Source organism: Coenobita brevimanus, chromosome 91 (genome assembly GCF_032717465.1).
Source record: "Coenobita brevimanus isolate Jiangsu-jjx chromosome 91, ASM3271746v2, whole genome shotgun sequence".
Taxonomy (NCBI): Eukaryota; Metazoa; Arthropoda; class Malacostraca; order Decapoda; family Coenobitidae; genus Coenobita; species Coenobita brevimanus.
In genome coordinates, this window is record NC_137044.1 from 3,056,378 (window position 1) to 3,075,519 (window position 19,142).

Genomic DNA, 19,142 nt, shown 5'->3' on the forward strand with positions numbered 1-19,142 from the left:
GGTGCCACCACCTGAAGGCGTCCCTCTCCAGCGCCCCAGAGATATTACACATATATTGTTATGTTCAGTGGCGTATATTAATTTCTGGGATGAGGATACCTGTCCAATTATATGTCAGATAAAAATATAGTGGAAGAGAATAATGAAGCGTATAATGGAGAATGCCGGTAAATCTCTTAGGAAGAAACGCCGCGAGGTTCAGGCTAGCGAGGAGACGGCGAAGAGTTGTTTCTTTGATACAAACTTGGCGTAGAAATTATGTATTAACCTAATCAGTTTTTACAGTAAAGAAGGCTCCGTAGAAGAAAACTATTACAACTTTCTTTGACACTGTAATAATTTTGTTTTGTTTGGTGGTTGTTTCAGTAAAGATAACATTTAAAACAAGCAATCTTTTGCACACCTTTAAGCTTACAGCGCATTTGTTCTAAACTGATAATGATCCTTAACCCTTGTAGCTTGATTGAAGGCCATATATAGTCGGATTGAGGGGTTGATTTGAGTAGTAACCAAGGAGACTCATTCCTACCTCACAACAAAGGCTCGTTGAATTTCATGTAACCATGATTGAGTATTAAAGTTGTTGGAGTGGCCAAGTTCTTTCATGTGAAAATAGCCTAGTTTATATGTAAAGCCGAGGAGTTTGCAGCTTTAAAAGATGTGGTGGTGCATAATGAGAGGGAGAGGCCTGGCGGTGATATTGATTACACTTATATTATTTCATTATCATCATCACCACCACCAGTATCCCACCCCACAGAAAGCAGACCCACAGGTAGAGAGGGATGGATGGATTTGGTGTGATTTTGAGTGCTTTTGTACCACCACCACCTTCATAATCCTGCTTCGTATTTATTCCCTTGAATCCGGTTGTATTTGTATCATCTTATTATTTACAGGCGATTTCGCGCAGTTTAGGAGAGGCTATTCGGACTGGAGGGGTTAAATAAAGCCCTCATAAATCCCTTTAAAACTCGGGGATTTTTCCGAAGCTGAATAAAATCGTTTAGTAGCCCCCCCTCCCACACACACACACTTTCGTAATGAAAGGGTGTATTATTGTTGCGTTTAACCTCTCCAGCTCGAAAAACCTGTCTAGGGTGAATTAAATCGTTTGAATGTACTGAAAAAAAAAAAAAAAGACCCCGACCGAGTGGGTTAAATGAATCAGTAGAACACCTCCAGTCAGGACAAGTGACGTATGTGATGGAGTGTCGTCGTGTCAAGCTGTCCAACCCGATAACATATTTTTCGTTTTATACCTGTTACCTTTAGACGATTTTGTTCAGGTTTGTGAGAGGGTTAATGGAGACTGTTTCTAATCCCGCCACTACAAACAACATCGTCTAGAGGTTGCAAGAACTTACTTAGAAAAAAAAAAACTACGTCATCATATAGAAAGTGTTAAGTTGTAACCCCATAGAGCTTGTGGACACGTTTCCAGACACTCCCTTGAACACCACCCCTTGCGTAATGGCGGACGCGACAAGGTGACCCTCAATCTCCTCTCACTGGTCTGGGCTCACTCCATCACCCTCACCTACACTCCTCCACCGGCACCCACACTCCTCCACCGGCACCCACACTCCTCCACTCTCATCCACACTTGTCCCCCCTCACCCACACTCGTCCACCTTCACCCACACTCGTCCACGCTCACCCACGACTTTCGCTTTCACCCACACTCGTCCACCCTCACCTGTTCTTTGGCCTACATCCCTCCCTGTTCCCAACACCTGACTGTGCTTTCCCCTCAGCCTTTTCTGCAGCAGCCAGGATCATCGCATACAGTACATGATATTGATTACAAGTGTAGGTGTTGCAAGATGACCTCCCTCCTGGTTGCCCTGGATATGGAGGTATTATAACAGGTTCCCCGGTCCTCTGTTGTGGAGATAGCTTGATAGATAGATAGATAGGTAGAAGTAGAGAGAGAGAGAGTGAGTCTGCAAGCAGCGTCTCATCCTTCCCTCAGGTACGTCTTGGAAGCAGATACTCGGAATTCGTCAAAAATCCGATACTCCAATCCCGAGCACTGTCCATCATCAGGGAGGCAGCCATTGTAGCACTTCAAGGTAAGAATCCCGTGGTAATGCGAGTCGGATGGTATATTTTAATTTTTTCAGCACATCAGGAGTGTATCTTATATTAACTGGCTTTGTGCCTCTGTGTTAGACTCCCTTCCTTGTACTCCATTATTCTCCCGGATTTCTCAAATCCTTGCATTTCTTAGCATGAAAATTATGGAGCACACATATTCGCACAACCATCTTTTTAAGTACAAGTCATAAAAAATTTTTCGGCACCCTTACGGCACGATACATTATGCCACACCACACGAAGCATTCTGAATCAGCTCCTGAATTACGTTGCGTTCTTGATATCCCTAGCCTTTAGTTGCTGGTGTGTGTCAGTTCGTCTGCTAATAATGAAATCCAGTGGGGGAGGGAGAGAGGTAGAGGGGTACCAACCACACCACGTATTCTCGCCGTCTGTAACAGTGATCGTTGCAAGATATATCAGAGCAAGGGGTGCCGAAAAATTTTTGAGGGGATGTACGTGTATCGATTTAGTTAGGGGCCTTCCCCCACCACATTCCACTTCTCGAGAGTCAGTGAAACTTTTGCTGTTGCGCTACTTATCTCATAGCCCTTCCATCAAGTCTGGCACAAATCTCTAATTACAAACTGCCTTATGACAGATTCTGTCCCTTCATCGGTGCCGTCATCGCAGTTTCCCATACCTGCTGCTGAAGGCGCTGTTCATTCAGCGCTATAAACAGTGGTGTTTCGCAGAATTTTGTAGTCTCAACAGCCATCTTCCTATTATTCAGCAATGATATGAGCTGTACATTTCGTCCACTCTTCACTTCCCACACGCATCACAGCGCCACAGTGACACTTGATGATGTCGTGGCATATTAAGCTTTGTATTTCCCTGTCAAATCTCGTTCCGGAAAAAAAGAAATCCCGAAATATTCAGTTAATATATCTTCCTACTTATGGCAGTCTTCAGGATGACTCTTCCCCTTCCTTCAGTATAAGGCAACTCGGTCCTACATTACCAGCCAATAGCCTCGATATATATATTTTTTCCTTGGTTTAGGTTGGAGAAATAACATGACTTACCTTGCTCTATCACCTTCATAGGAATTTCTTGAGCAAAAAGTATTTCGTGCATTTTTTAACCCTACACAGTTGCTGACTTTGTACAGAGCCCTTGTTCGCTGCTGAGTGGAGTACAGCCTCCCCGATGCACTGGGGAAGGAATGGGGGCTTACCACATGTAACCCCTCTAAACAGGGTGGAATCAGTGGCTCTTCGTTTCACTTTCACTTCATATGCTGATTTGTTCGGTTTTTCTCATACAGGCTCAGTGTTGCTGCAAGGTTTCTTCAGGATCACTGCTGCACTGGCCACAGGTCTACTATATGCTGTATTACGGTAACTGTCGCTGCGCTTTCCCGTCTGCCCACACACTTTCACAATTAGTCTGTCCAGCTCTGCAATGCAAGAGTTGGTAGGTTTACTCAGTGCCTATGTACAGAACTGGAGGACCCTTGAACATTTTTTTGTGGCAATAATTTTGACTGCCAGAAAGCCCGAAATATCGACTCTTGGTGATGTCCTTTTTGTTCGCTTTTCTTTGGAAGGCATATCGTTCACCGGCGCGCTTGTCTATTTTTTTTTTTTATACGAGAAAGAAGGAACCAAAGGCCATGAGCCCGCAGTAACAGTTCCCTCCAAGAGAAAAACAAAATACATTAGAGAGCCAAATTCAAGATCCGATCATTTTGAGATGCCTGGACACACTGCGTTTGAAAGACTGGAGATCATAGGCAGCAGGAAATGCAGACAAAGGGAGACAGTACCAGAGCTGACCTGTTGCATAAATGAAAGACTGGGAGTAACGGTTAACTCTTGCATTAGAGAGTTGGACAGAAAAGGGATGAGAGTTTGCTGCCAGACGGGTGCTACGCGCCCGGCGTAAAGGTGGAGGAATGCAAGCAGACAGTTCAGAGGAGCAGTGACCATTAAAGTAGCGATATCTGTATAACTAACCATCTATCTGTCTGTTTATATATCTATCTATCTCTAATTTTCTTATCAATCTCTCTATCTATCTGTCTATATATATATATATATATATATATATATATATATATATATATATATATACACACACTCTGATACCCGTAATGCCGTGCCCCTTTGCCGCTATTTTTGCCCACTTTTCCGTCCCTCAGTCAGTGACCCAACACATTGATTACATCGACCCAACCTCGGCCATTTACCTCAACCACGGACGGTTTTCATAAACGTGCTTGGTTTTTCGCCATGAATATGTTTCCGTGACTTAGGGAGCGTATTTGCATGAGATTTTTTTTTTTTTCCACTCTGTTATGCCTAGGTTTGAGTGAGAAACGTGAGCGAAAGTAAAACTGTAAACAAGAAAAAATGGACAGTTTTAAGCTCAAGAATGGTCATAAATACAATCGCTTATCTTCTCACTCACCCGCCTATATTATCCCCTGCTTAACCACTCTTCCTTCAGCCTCACCTCCTATCTTATGCTCCACAGATTTAGGGTATCCACAGAGGTCTACAATTCTTTCGGTACGAGAATGAAATATAAGCGTGGTGAAGGGGTTAAATGAGTCATCGTCGTCATCATCATCATCATCATCATCATCATCACCATCATCGTCGTCGTCGTCGTCGTCGTCATCATCATCATCATCATCATCATCATCATCATCATCATCATCAGATACAGGGAATCGCAACTTTCAGAGGAATAAAATCACTAGGGTCGTCAAGAACTTTTTTTCATTCCATAAAATCAGATGTTTCAACACACCTTATGTTATCTTGGGTGGCTAACACATAGAAAGAATATTAAAATCAGTAAAAATATTACATGTTCACAATAATTAGAAAAAAAAAAAAAAGAGATGGCTTCACACCGTCAGATACAATCGCAAAATCACTGTCGTCAAGAGGGATGTAATGTTAAACTTGCTGTAGACTATGTATCTTTTAGTGTAAAGAGAAATTTACGTATATTACTGTTACATGCTTCAGCTTACCCTCATACTGGTGGGTGAGAGGGGGAAGCACTAACTTTGGCCGCTTGTGCTACACGTGGGATGCCTCACCAGGGTCTTTAGTTGGAATAGAGTACTAGGGTTGTCAGAGGGTTGATAGTACCAGTAGTAACACCCAGGCTCCTTTGACCCACTCTCGGCTGAACAAAATCGTCTGGTGGTAGGTGCAATAAAATACCAGAGATGCCGCGACCATGAGAGGGTTGACCACTCCTCAGTATGGACAAGTCGCTGGTAGGGCAGGTAGAAAGCAGGACGATTAACCCCTTTAGTACGATGATTTCTTAGTTTCTTCTTGTAACCTCCAGACGGTTTTATTCAACTCAGGGAAGGTCTCTCGTTTAGTGAAGGTTTTTATCACGCTACTCGAGTTCAGCAAGTCTCTCACGGCCTGAACAAAATCGTTTGGAGATAAGAAAAATAAACAAAAAATACGTCCTCATACTGAAGGGGTTGAGACGTGGTTAGCATAGGTAGGACAAATTAGAGGGACAAGAAGAGGCAGGACAAGTCAAGGTAGCTAGGTCAGCTTAAGGAGGGACACGGTCGGGAAGAATGATGCATTGTGGTGCAGGAAGGACAGGAAATATTTGAATGTTGGCAGAGGCAGGACAAGATATGGGACAGGAAGGACAAGGAAAAACTACACTAAGAAGTAGAGGTGGAACAAAGCAGGGCAGAGCAGGTTAATGCATGACAGTTCAGGGAAGAGCGAAGCATTGTAGAGCAGAAAGAATGAAGAAATAAGTAGAGAACGAACAGGAGTAACACAAGACTGAAAAAGACTAATGGTTTGTAGGGCGAGAAGGACAAGACAAATGTAAGAAGAGACAGGGGAACCTATAAAGAACAGGTCAGGGAAGATTAATGCCTTGTGGGACGGGAAGGACAACAAAAAATTACTGCAAGAGGGGGCAGGGCAGGTTAGGGTAGGTCATGGGTACTCCAACATGAGGGAGTTTATGAGGCCCAGGGGTGAAGACGAGGAGAGGGGTGAGGACGGAGGGGGTGACGACCGGTGAGGGGGAGGGGAGAGGATTAGATGGTTGAGAGGGGAGTGAGGATAGGAGTTGACGGGGTGGAGGTGGAATGAGGACGGAGGGTTGAGGGTTGGAGGGGATAAGTAAGGACGGGGGTTGATGGTTGGGGATTAGTTGATTGGGGGGATAGAACGGGAGGTTGTAGTGTTGGGGGGGTCGGGTGGGGAGAGTGAGGAAGGGTGGTTGAGGGTTGGAGAGAAAAGTGGTAGTAAGGACAGGGGTAGACGGTTCGGGGTTAGTCGGGGGGTTAGTCGGAGTAGTATGGGAGGTTGAGGGGGATGGATGGAGGAGAGTGAAGATGGGTAGTTAATGGCGGGGGTGTTGGGGGGTAATCATCAGGAGGTATTGACCGCCTCCAACCCAGCCCGTAATGGAGATGGGCTGATTGAAGCCAGTTGTTATCACGAGGCCCGGGACAATTCCACCATATTGCTTCTTGTCAGACACACACGGCCCCCGGGTAAATCCTCAGGCCTTTAAATGGGCACTGAGAGACTTAAGGGGTATTACCAGATAATAATATAACCATCCTTAACTCAGCCAAAACTAATTTGATTAAACTTGGCATAATTGAAATAATCTAACTTAATCTCACATGAGCTGACCTAACCAAAACTGATTCGACCTAATTTAACCTAGCGTATCTAAGCCAACCTAACCATGCTTGACTGATCCTAGCCTAACCTAATGTAAGCCACCTTAACCCAACCTACTCATCTAGTCTTTGCCTGACTTTCCCTAACTGAGCCTAATCTAACCAGCCTTAGCCCGACCTTCCCTAGTCCATCCCAGCCAGACTTACCTCATCCGACCCAGTTCTAAAATCACACCATCTGACTTAATCTGACTCGACCTGACTTAACATAAACTAACGTAACTTTACTTAACCTAACATAGCATAAGTTAACATAAATTTTAACTAATCTATCTCTGCCTGACCTGACCTAACATGGCCAAACTAGAAACACTTACCCAACATCATAAAACCACTCACTAATAGCACAATACCAGATCTGAATGTTGTATCCCTAGCATATTACAAGAGAAATGGTGAGTATTTAGGCTCTGTAGGCAGGTGACATGCGAGGGCTGCTAAAGATCATTCATTCATTCTCTCTCTCTCTCTCTCTCTCTCTCTCTCTCTCTCTCTCTCTCTCGTGTATGTAGATGATGTATATTCCAATTTACACACACACACACACACACACACACACACACACACACACACACACACGTGTGTGTGTGTGTGTGTGTGTGTGTGTGTGTGTGGATATATTAAAGACATAGCGAAAGTTCATATTCAATACATAACAGCATAGGAAATACAGCCTTGCATTTCGTGGTCTGCTGTGATTGTCAAGGTGAGGGGGGGGTAGGTGGGGGGTAGGGGGGATGTGCTGATGACCTGACCACACTGAGGCGGGCTGGTGGGGTTAATGATAAGGTGGCTGGCTCCTACCTCACCTGCCTACCCCAATTACACCTGGAGGATGGCGATGGTGCTGCGTTGGGGGGAGGGGAGCGCTCGTCCCTTCTTGTTTTCTTCCATTTTATCTTGCTTCCTTCCTTCCTTCCTTCCTTCTTTACTCTCTTCATTTAGTCTTCCTCCTTCTTTGAGTCCTTCCTTCCATTTTTCTCCTAGTCTTCCTTCTTCGTAGTTTTATTATTTTTTTTTTTTTTCACATCGTCTTCTTCCTTCAGCATTCCGAGTCCTTCCTTCCTTCACTCTTTCCTTCCCTTGGTCTTCTTTTCCCATCGTGTTAATACGTTCTTTCCTTCTCGCACAATGTATTTTTCTTCTTTCATGGCTTTCCTTCCTTCAGTCACCTACATTTCATCTGTTAGAGATTTTCTTCCTTCCTGTCTTCGCTTATTCTTTCTCCTTCATAGCTTTGATTCCTCCCTCCAATTTTTTCTTTCATCACTTTTCATCTTTCCGTCGTAGTCTTCATCCATTGTGCTTGTTCTTTCCTCCATAACACTCCTTCCTCCTTCACTTACACGCTAAATTTTTCATCGTTATTTTCCCCCATAATCTTCATTCCTCACCTTCTTTGCTTCACTTAGCTCTCCTACGTAGTTTTCCATTTCCCCCTGCTTTATCTACCCTTCGTTCCCTTTTTTTATTCTGGTTCACTTAATGTTCAGGCTTCTATGACTCGCTCTCAACGTAAAAGAATCGCATGGAGCAGAATACTAGAGTTGTCCCTAGCACGAGAGGGTTATTAATGAGGGCCAAACTACTCCTGCTTTTCTGACTGGCCCGTAGCTGCATAAAATCGACTGGTGGTATCTAGGATAGAGCACTCAGCAACAATTGACCATAAGAATTTTTACACGTCACTGCTTGAGCCACTTCCTCTTCTGTGCCAACTCCCCTTGTATGCCATCACTCTCCCTTGAATGTCATCGCCCTCTTTCATGTCATCTCCCATTCTATGCCATGTCCCCCTTTTGTGCCATTTCCCCCTTCTATGACATCTCACCTTTTATGTCATCGCCTATTCTATATGCCATCTCCCTTTCTGTGCTATCCTCCTTTCTGTGCCATTTATCCTTCTGTGCCATCCCACCTTCTGTGCCATCTCCCCTTCTCTGTTATCCTCCCTTCTGTGGCATCTATCCTTCTGTGCCATCCCCCCTTCTGTGCCATCTCCCCTTCTGTGCTGTATCCTCTTTTATCCCATCTCCCCTTCAGTGCGTTTATGCTTTTCCCCCCTCTTCTGCCATCTCATCTATCTCATCTCCACATTTTATGTCATCTCTCTCGACTATGCTATCTCACCCTGCTGTGCCATCTCATCTGTGCCATCTCTTCTGTGCCATCTCTTCTGTGCCATCTCTTCTGTGCCATCTCACCCTGCTGTGCCATCTCTTCTGTGCCATCTCATCTGTGCCATCTCTTCTGTGCCATCTCACCCTGCTGTGCCATCTCCACTCGTATGCCACTTATATTTTTACTCCCTGCCTCCCTTTCTTTTCCCTACCTCTCCTTCTTTCCCCTCCATGCCTCCCCTTTTCTTTCCTCTCTTTGCCTCCCCTTCTTTCCCCTTCCTGCCTCCTCTTCTTTCTCCTCCCTGTCTCCTTATTTTCCCTCCCTGCCTCCCATCTTTCCCTTCCCTCCCACCTTTTTCCCCTCTCCTCCCTTCCCTTTCCTCCCCCTTCATACCCTTCTTTCTCCATCACTTCTCGTCTTTCCCCTCCCCGCCTCCCCAACTTTCCCTCCCCTTCCTCCACCTCCCTCTCTCCCTCCCGTTCTTTCCCCTCCCTGCCTCCCCTTCATTCCCTTCCCTTCCTCCTGCTTTCTCTCTCTCCATCGTTCCCTTTCTTTCCCCTCCCTTCCTCCTTTTCCTTCCCTTCCCTGCCTCCCTTTCTTTCCCCTTCCTGCCATTCCTTCTTTCCCCTCCATTCTTCCTCATCTATCCACTCCCATTTTTTTTCCTTTCCTCCTCTCCCTTCCTCCCCATCTTTTCCCTCCCTGTCTTCCCTTCTTTCTCCTGTTTACCTTCTCTTCCTTTCCTTCCCTGATCCCCCCTTTTCTTTCCCTTCCCTCCCCTCCCCATCCTTCTCCTCCCTACCTCCCCTTCCTTTCCCTCCCTTCCCTGTCTAACCTCCCTTCCCCTCCCAGCCTTCCCTCGTAAATAAAATAAGCAGTGTTAAAAGTGCAGGTGCTGGTGACGTAAACATTCTCCATTCCACTGGTCATTTAGGTAGGTGGTGTTGTCCTTGCTTACCTTACCTAAATTAACCCAACCCAACCTGACCCAACCCAACCCAACCTACCCCAACTCAACCCGACCCAACCCGACCCAACCCAATCCAACCCGACCCAGCCTGACCTAATATTACCTAACCTAACCTAACCTAGCCTAACCGTACCTAACGTAACCAAGCTTAGCGTAACCAAATTTAGCCACCAAATTTAGCCTAACTTTACCTGACTTAACCTAAAATGAACAAGAAGGAGCACTTAGAGAGTACAACACCCGCACCTTCCCATTAGTCAAAGGTCCAAACGTCTACCTTTGCCGTGTGACTTCACCTTCGATCGATTGCTGTCAAAATCGAGTTACTTCCTTCTTGCCTGATCCATGGATTTAAACTGTTTGAGATGACCTTGTCCTGTGAACCAGACCTTTGATCTATTATTCTCAAACTCGAATCTCTTCTCCCTGGGCTGACCCACAGTCTTACCACCAAGTTTGTCCAAAATTGAATTAAAACTGTCGGATTTATAGGGTCGAACATTTGCCTTTGTCCTGTGACCTTGACCTTTGACATATATATTTCTCAGAATCAGATCCCTTCATCATTGCATTACCTTGATCCCTCCCACAAAGTTTTGTTTAAATAGGATAATAATTGTTTAAGCTGATCTTTGTATGTGACCTACTGCTCTGGAAAACAATAGTTAAACCCTGTGGGATGACCCTATACTCTTCCACCGTTCAGGTAATATCAGGTCAAAGCCGTTTTAAGTATTTTGTCACACACACACACACACACACACACACACACACACACACACACACACACACACACACACACACACACACACACACACACGTGGGTTGAACTTTGGACTCATCCTTTGACCCAAACCATTTACTGATTGTTATTCGGATCTAATCCATATGCTCTTGCCTCGTCCTCAGTCCTTCCATCAAACTTCGTCTAAAATCGGATCAGAAGTATTTAAGTTGACCCTTACGTTTGGCCTCTCCTCGTGATCTTGACTTTTGATTGGTTGTTCGTAAAATCGAATTACTTCGTCCTTGCCTTACCCTGAACCAGCACAGTTTGGTTTTAATCGGATAAAAACAGTGTTAGTTGACTGTGCTGTGTCAGACTTTGACAGCCTGATGAGCTTGATCTTAAGCCTATTCTAAAAAACAATAGGTCAGCCTCTTAGGTGACTGTTAACCCTCCCAGAAAGTTTAGTTAAAATCTAATAAAACCTATTTCAGTTTAATTTTCTTAACACACACACACACACACACACACACACACACACACACACACACACACACACACACACACACACACACACACACACACACACACACACACACACACACAAACCCGTGAATAAAACCTAATATCCGTTTCGTTACGGGGAAAGCGGGTGCAATGAAATGTGTGGAGCTTAAGTACCAGGTGCGGCCGACACAACATTATCCACCCCGCTGATCAAAAGAGCTGAGTATTTTCTTCTTCCTTGCCCTTTCTTGTCTTTTATTTTTTTTAGCCTAGTTATCCTCTCCTGTCCTCCCCCACCTGTCCTGTCCTACCCTCTGTCTTTTCCTTGGTTGTCCCTCTTCCTTTTCTTCGTCCCCCACTTCTTCCATCCTTTCTTCTCCCTTCTCAATTTCCCCTCCCTCCTTACTTCATTTTCCGTCATTTCTTCGAGCCTCCCCTCCCTTCTCATCTTTCTTCCCTCGCCATTTACCTTCTTCCTTAACTTCTTCCACCCTTCCTTTTACCTTCTTCTTTCATTTCTCCCATCCTTCCATCTTCATCCAGTCTCAGTTCTCCCTTGTCATTTTTTCCCTTCCCTCTTCATTCTTCTTCTCCCCTCAGTTCTTCCATTTTTCCCTCTACCTCTTGTTTCCTTCTTTCTTCCAGGCCTCTCTCTGTCTTTTCTCCTTCCTCCTTTTCTTCCATCCTTCCCTTTCTTCATTTTTTTTTTCTTTTGGTCACTCTCATCAACTCATACTCTTACCCTGAATCACTTTCAAGCTTGCTCATTCTCACACTTACCCTCAAAAATCTCTCTCTCTCTCTCTCTCTCTCTCTCTCTCTCTCTCTCTCTCTCTCTCTCTCTCTCGGACATTCATTCAACAGGTTAGTCTCGCCATGTCCCTCTCTTCCTTCCTCCCCCCCTTTGGCCCCTCTTCTGTCTCTCTCTCTCTCTCTCTCTCTCTCTCTCTCTCTCTCTCTCTTCTAATACCTCCCACTTACCCCCCCAATTTACTTTGTTTCATTTTCTCTTCATTCCCCATTTTTACTTTCACCGCTTGTCCTCATCCACCCTCCTTCGTTATCCCTTCTTTATTCCTTTCCTCCTCTCATACCTCTTCTATTCTCTGTTCCCATCGATTATGTAAAGATTTTTAGACCCTGAGATCACGCCTCTTTATGCGTCGCTCCACTCCCCAACCCCCTTGTTTTTCCTCCCTCCTCTTAGTATCTCCACAAGCCCTCTTCCCTCTTCCCTACTCCACCAGTCTCCTGTACCTTCCCACTCTACTATCGTGATCCACTATTTTCTTAAAACCATTCTCTCATCTTCCTTTCTCCACATCCTCTTCATCCTCTTTCCTCTTTAGTTTCTGTACCAGCTCAGTCTGCCTTCTTGATTCCTCCTTTCTTCAAACGATTCTCTTGTCTTCCTCCCCCCTTCAGCCTCCCCCCACCTCCCCCATTTGCCCCAGTTCTCCCACTACTTCCCTCTTCCTTCCACAACCTTCCCCCCTCCCTACCCCACCTATCTCATCTTGTACTATGTTTACTATCTTGACCCTCCTTTCCCTCCCTTCAAGAGATCTGCGCCTCTCCCCCAGCATCACCTCTTTCCTCCCACTGTGTTTGTGTCGCTCTGTTATCCTCTCTCCTCCCTGATCCCTATACTCAATTCGTCATCATGACCCCCCGTGTTTTCAAACGATCCCTACTTCTTCCCCCTTCTCTTTCATTTCACTTCTACTGTCATTCCCTCCCCCTCTCTCTCTCTCACAGCCTTTCTCTGTCTGCTCCACGAGTCTCTCTATTCACCCAGTCCACCGTGATGATCCCCACATCCTCCAAACAATTCTCTGCTGTCCCTCATCCCCACCCAATCTATCCTCGTCCTTCCCGATGCTTTACTTCCACTATTTGTTCCTCTTCCACAGCATTTCTCTTTCCCTATAAAACCTATCTTCTGTACTGACCCATTCTCCGTCTATGATCCACTATCCCTGCATATGAGCCTTGCCTCTACCCCACCTCCTCCGCACCACACCAGTCCACACCTATCCCTCCACGGTCTCCACTCCTCCCTCGCCGAGCCAGTTACCCGTAGTCGCTGGAGGAGTTAAGACGTGCCGCGCTTTACCTCACTGAAGTTGTCTGGCGGACTTAGTGAGGTACACATCTCCCCATTTGTAAATCCTATGTTTGTAGATTTGTTGCAATGTTTTACTGTACTGTACATGTTGCCTGCGGTGTCTGATCGATTATTGCGGCGTACTTTTGCTGTTACAGCGTTGGCAGGTTTTCCGTGTCATTTTCTTAACTTTGGCAGACACAATTTGCATTGATATTACGTAGCTTAACATGAAACATATATTTACATTTTTTGTGGCCATAATGGTGACTCTTAGCTTTGTACCGTTAGATACACACTGCTCGGATAACGAATAACATTTGCACACCAAGACAGACAAAAAATACAACCGGATACATGGCATTTTTTTTTTTGTACAGTACATCCCGAAATGCATTTTTTTTTTCTTGTTACGTGTCAAAAGAATGTGATGCAACTTCCGTGTTTTATCATACCACGACAAAAGTAGAATTTACTACTGGGTATCCTGTTAGCCTGAGGTTTATTGTATATTCCAGAAGTGTGTGTGACGTGTACTAGACCATGTGTAATATGCAGTGTGTCAAAGATTTACCATTGCATTGTGAGTGACAGCGACGAGGAAATGCAGATATTGAACGCACACATGCACAGCCCCCTTGTTGTTAATTTGCACTTGTTAAGTGCTTACCCGACACCGGGTAGCTGATTCACTGACTGGTGACTGGAAGGGGAGAAATCCATTTGTAAGAGGCTGTATCTGTGTACTGTAACCTACTGGAAGGCACTGTTCGTTGGTGCACTGTAGCAAGTTGTAGCGCTGTCATGATAGTGTGGCCTGTATTTAATGACGCATTTTTATGCAGTAGCCTTTTCTAATTAACCAGCAGGTAGAAGTTGTAACCTACTGTAACTCTGTCACACGGTACTGTAGCCTACTGTAGAGCTTATTTTATACTGCGTCCTATTCTTATGCCATTCACAGTATTGTTGAACGTTCGGAAACTTATCAAGTAAAGCTGCTGCTCCTAGATGAAGAGCCCTACAAGAAACTGGTTCATCATACTGCAGTTCATATATAAAATTGTAATTCCCTGGAAAAAAACTAAGTGTTGTAATACTGACAACAAATATTCCTTCTTCGGTATGTCCGTTCTGTGACATGCAGTGGTTATGTGTGCAAAACTGGTCACACTTCTGCTATGGTTCCATGACGCGGACACATTTCCCTGAAACACGTGATCTTCAAGGGGAAACGAGTCGCAGGGCTGCCTCCAGGGTTCGGACTCTGGAGCGCCAACCCTGTGCTTCGTTTCGTCTTGTCCTGCATGTTTCGAGCAAGTGTGACCGCGACTTACACAGTTCCCCTCCTTCATTCTCCGCTGCATTTTTTAGATGCTGTCACTCGTATCTGACTTGATAATACTCGCATTTCTATAAATTTTTAGTTTATGGCGATAATCAGGTTCAATTTCTCTTCATCTTTTTTTTTATATCTGACCGAATTAGAGGTGTTTCTTCTGACTTCTCTGTCAGAAATGCTTCGTCTAATACTTAGAAGTACGGAGGGAGAGGGGAGGCGGGGGCAAACTCTCATCCCTTTTCTGTCCAGCTTTCTAATGCAAGAGTTAACCGTTACTCCCAGTCTTTCATTTATGCAACAGGTCAGCTCTGGAACTGTCTCCCTCTGTCTGTATTTCCTGCTGCCTATGATCTCCAGTCTTTCAAACGCAGTGTGTCCAGGCATCTCAAAATGATCGGATCTTGAATTTGGCTCTCTATTGTATTTTGTTTTTCTCTTGGAGGGAACTGTTACTGCGGGCTCATGGCCTTTGGTTCCTTCTTCCTTGCATAAAAAAAAAAAAAAATACAGGTACTCCAGCTGTTAGCTGTGTCGGCTGTCGCAAATGCATTAAAGAGAGGTAACTTAACCTCAGATGACTGGGAATAAAATGTGAACTTTAGCTCATGAAAGAAGTATCATGTTCAGCTTTTAATATTTTTTTTTTAATCAATTGCCTCTTTGAGCTTGTGTATTCAGTATCAGTTCATATTTGATCAACTGCAGGACCGAGTCTTCTCCTCGGAAGGAGACAGCCGGAAATAACCCTTATCCATGCCGTCGAGGTACGAATAGAGAAGGGGTGTCTGTAGAAAGCAGTGCACATGAAAGTCGAAGTGTTGCAGTGTCTGTGGTTGAGCGTGTTAGTCTGTATACAGTATACTATCACCAGCCCAGCTGGGTACAACCATATGGATATATGTACGGTATATGAGGGGTTATACTACCAGCATCCACTTTAAAATGTTCGCCAAGGTTTGGATTCGAATCTTAGATTCGAGACACGCATTTCGAGACGAGTACATTATCTGTATGTATATGGGCCCTGGTAAAATCTATACCAGTGTTCCCCCGTCTATTACCCCCCCTGTCCGTGACCTCCAGCCTTTGAAATACAGTGATGGGCGTATTATTAAGACTAAGAGCGCCAGGATGTGCATAAACCCCCAAATTTTTGATGATAATTTCTGAAGCTTGTGATTATGGTAGAATATGTCTGACCTTCCTGTATATTTTTCGACATATTTTTCGACTTCTCTATAGATTAAGTTGCAGGTGATCCATAATGATAATAATAATAATAATAATAATAATAATAATTTTTATGATGATACTACTACTACTACTACTTCTACTACTACTATACTACTACTGCTACAAATAATAATAATAATAATAATAATAATAATAATAATAAAAATAATAATAATAAAAAAAAATAGGACTTGCTTACGCCTTGGCATTCGCAATTTTAATATAACCCGGTGTGTCCACATCTCGAAGGGACTTTTATTTTGCCTTTACTTTGTTTGACTTTCCTTTGAGTTTCTTCATAATGGACAGCTTCTGCAGTCAGTCGGAATTTAGTTGCTTATTTTTATACGAGCTAGGAATAAAAATGAATAAGCTATACTGCATACGCTACGGTACTACTACTGCCACTACTACTAATAATAATGGTAATAATAATGATAATAATAATAATAATAATAATAATAATGATGCATAGGCTAAGAATAATGATAAGTACAAAAAGAAAAATTAAAGTAGCTAAGAAAAAAGATACATAGCCTGAGAAGAAGAAAAAAAAAGGATGTTTAGGCAAGGACGGATGCATAGGCAAAGAAAGATACCCTAGGGCAAGGGTCGGGGAACTTTTTTAGGGTATTACCCCAAAATTTATTTGCGTAAAATGAAGTTATCACCAGACTTCAAAGTAAACAAAAACAAGCCAATGTGCTTCAAAAATTGTTGCATATGGTAGTGTACAAAAAAATTCAAATTTAAGAAATGTGTATTGCATCTGTTAATATGGAGAAATATAAAAAACACACATTCTGGCATAAGAATAACGCATAATATTATTTGAAAGGATTGCAAAACTGTAGAAATTAATTCAAAACCTCTCCATTTGAGGTTTTGGAAAAATGATAGTTTCATATTTGATACAACATCAAAATCAGGAATTTTTGATGTCAGAGCAGCTTGGATTCAGGGCCCAACCGATTCCTGTACTTTGTTTTTTAAGTTCACAAGGGTAGAAAATCCTTCTTCACAAAGGTAGTTTGTTGCAAAAGGAAGCAGCATTTTTGCCGCTTCCACATGTGCAGTTTTGAACTCCTTTGCTGCTTTTGACATCCGAAAAGATGAGATATGCCGGTTCTGAAATTCCATGCGTGCTTCACTGTTGGAGCGAAATTCAAGAGTCGCTTTTGCCAATCCTTCAGGCTCTTCAGTCTCATCAGCAAGTTCACAGTTAAAGGGATTCACAACCTAACTGACAGTACGTGAATCAGGCTCTGGAAAGTAATCAGAGAATCATTGTTTAAGTTTGTCAGGTGCCATGTAACTGATGTCACCAGTACTGAGATCTTCACAATCATCCCAAAACTCTGCCAGTTTTGGAAACTTAGCTATCTTGCTTTTATTCACTTTCTGGTTCCAGTACAGAAGCTTTGATCCAAATACTGATTTTTTTTTTTTCATGCTAAAATGACATTCATGTTTTTCCCCTTGCAATTCCTTGTACAGACGTTCATGTTTTCCCCTTGAATTTCCTTGTTCAGTGCATTCATTTGCCCAAAAATGTCAGCTAAAAATGCGAGATGTTTAGCCAAGTAGAGTTTCTGAACTGATCTACAAGGGCATTTGTTTGATCCACCAGAAACATTTCAAGTTTGGATCTCGGAGCCCACACTCTGTTCAGAATATTTTCACATAAAAGTCACCTCACTTCTGTGTGAAAAAGGAGGCTTGAGTATTCAGCCTCCCCATCCTCACATAAACCACGGAACAGCCGCGTGTTTAGTACATTCCATTTGACAGCTTCTAGTTCAGGTTCCAACTGCTTCACAGTCAATGCCTGGCGATGTATCATACAGTGGGAAACCTCAATTTTTCGATTCTGCTCTTTGGCCAAAGCCACAAAACCACTGACATGACTCAACATGGCTGGAGCTCCATCAACAGACATACCAGTGCAGTCTTCCCACTTCGGATCAGCACTTGGCGTTTTGAGGAAAGCATCAACCTTGTTGAAGATATCAGTTCCACGAGATCTCAGCTCAAAAGAACATAAAATTTCTTCTTCAGTTGCATCAGAACCCCTGTATCGAGCATATGTTAAGAAGTTACATAAGAGAGATACAAACGTTTGCAAAAGGTATATACGTAACGGAAAAAGATACTCAGGTTAAGAAAAAGATACATAATTAAGAAGATGCAGGGGCTACGAAGAGTTATATACACTAAGAAAAAGGTATATACGTATATTAAGGAAACGATAAATAGGTTAAGAAAAAGATAAATAAGAAGATATGTGTACACTAAGAAAGAAAGATACACAGGCAAAATAATAAGAAAATATTGATGCTGTAGCCTGTCTCAAGCCCTCCAGGACGATTACTCATTTTTGCCACCTCCAGACGATTTCATTCGAGGAAACCTATTTGTAAAGGGGTTGATGGAGACAGTTTCAGAGCCCATGACGACCAGAGATTTCTCGTACGCTGCATAAAATCGCCTGGCAGTGGCAAGAATAAGATGAATAATGCAGATACATAGAAGTAAATGGTGAAATCCAGTAAAATAAAAATAAAAATGAAAAATAATAAATACAGTAGCCTCAAATATGGTAGATAATACAAGTAAATAAAATGAGCTACAAATAAGCACAGTAAATACAATACAGATAATTACAAATAGAGTAATGCTGTAAACACAAATAAGGTAGTAAAAAAAAATACAAAAATCCAGTAGGTACAATAATTACAAATAAGAGGCATATTCAGTACAAAAGATTTAACCGTATCGCAAGGGTCAAGGCAGTTCAAGGTTGGGTGAATTTTCAAGAGAGCCCCCAGTCGTATTATTTACCTCTCTCTCTCTCTCTCTCTCTCTCTCTCTCTCTCTCTCTCTCTCTCTCTCTCTCTCTCTCTCTCTCTCTCTCTCTCTCTCTCTCAGTAATGTTTAACCTAATTTTCATTTTGTATATTTAGAAAGTCTGAGAAATGCGTAATATTGTTGATAATAAATATACAACCTCATCAATTTTACACGCACACTGGCAAATTACCGCCTGCAGTGTCGGGCGTTCAAGGTTAACTCGGCGCCAGGGTCAGTCCGTCACAAATCATTTCGTCCCTCCAAACCCATTAATATGATTCAGTGTAGCCTAACCCAACGGTACCTTATCCCGACCTATCCTGACATAACCTATCCCGCGTAACCTAACCTGCCCTAGTCTAACCTAACGTAGCCGAATTGACCTATTGCCCTCTGTAGAATGCCACCGCTAATGTCAGGAAACCAAGTTAGTGCTCGTAGTAACATAAACGTTTATCCGCGGAATTTGGGTGTCATATGTGA

General features: G+C 43.4%; 1 protein-coding gene across 1 annotated transcript in view; it reads right to left on the reverse strand.

Annotated features, from left to right (window-relative positions):
* Positions 1–2,818, reverse strand: part of LOC145411851 (limbic system-associated membrane protein-like) — a 167,556-nt gene extending 164,738 nt beyond the window's left edge. The window contains exon 1 of the mRNA XM_080281808.1: positions 2,744–2,818. Coding sequence (XP_080137934.1) covers positions 2,744–2,818 — 75 coding nt within the window. The remainder of the gene's footprint in view (positions 1–2,743) is intronic.
* Positions 2,819–19,142: the final 16,324 nt, after the last annotated feature.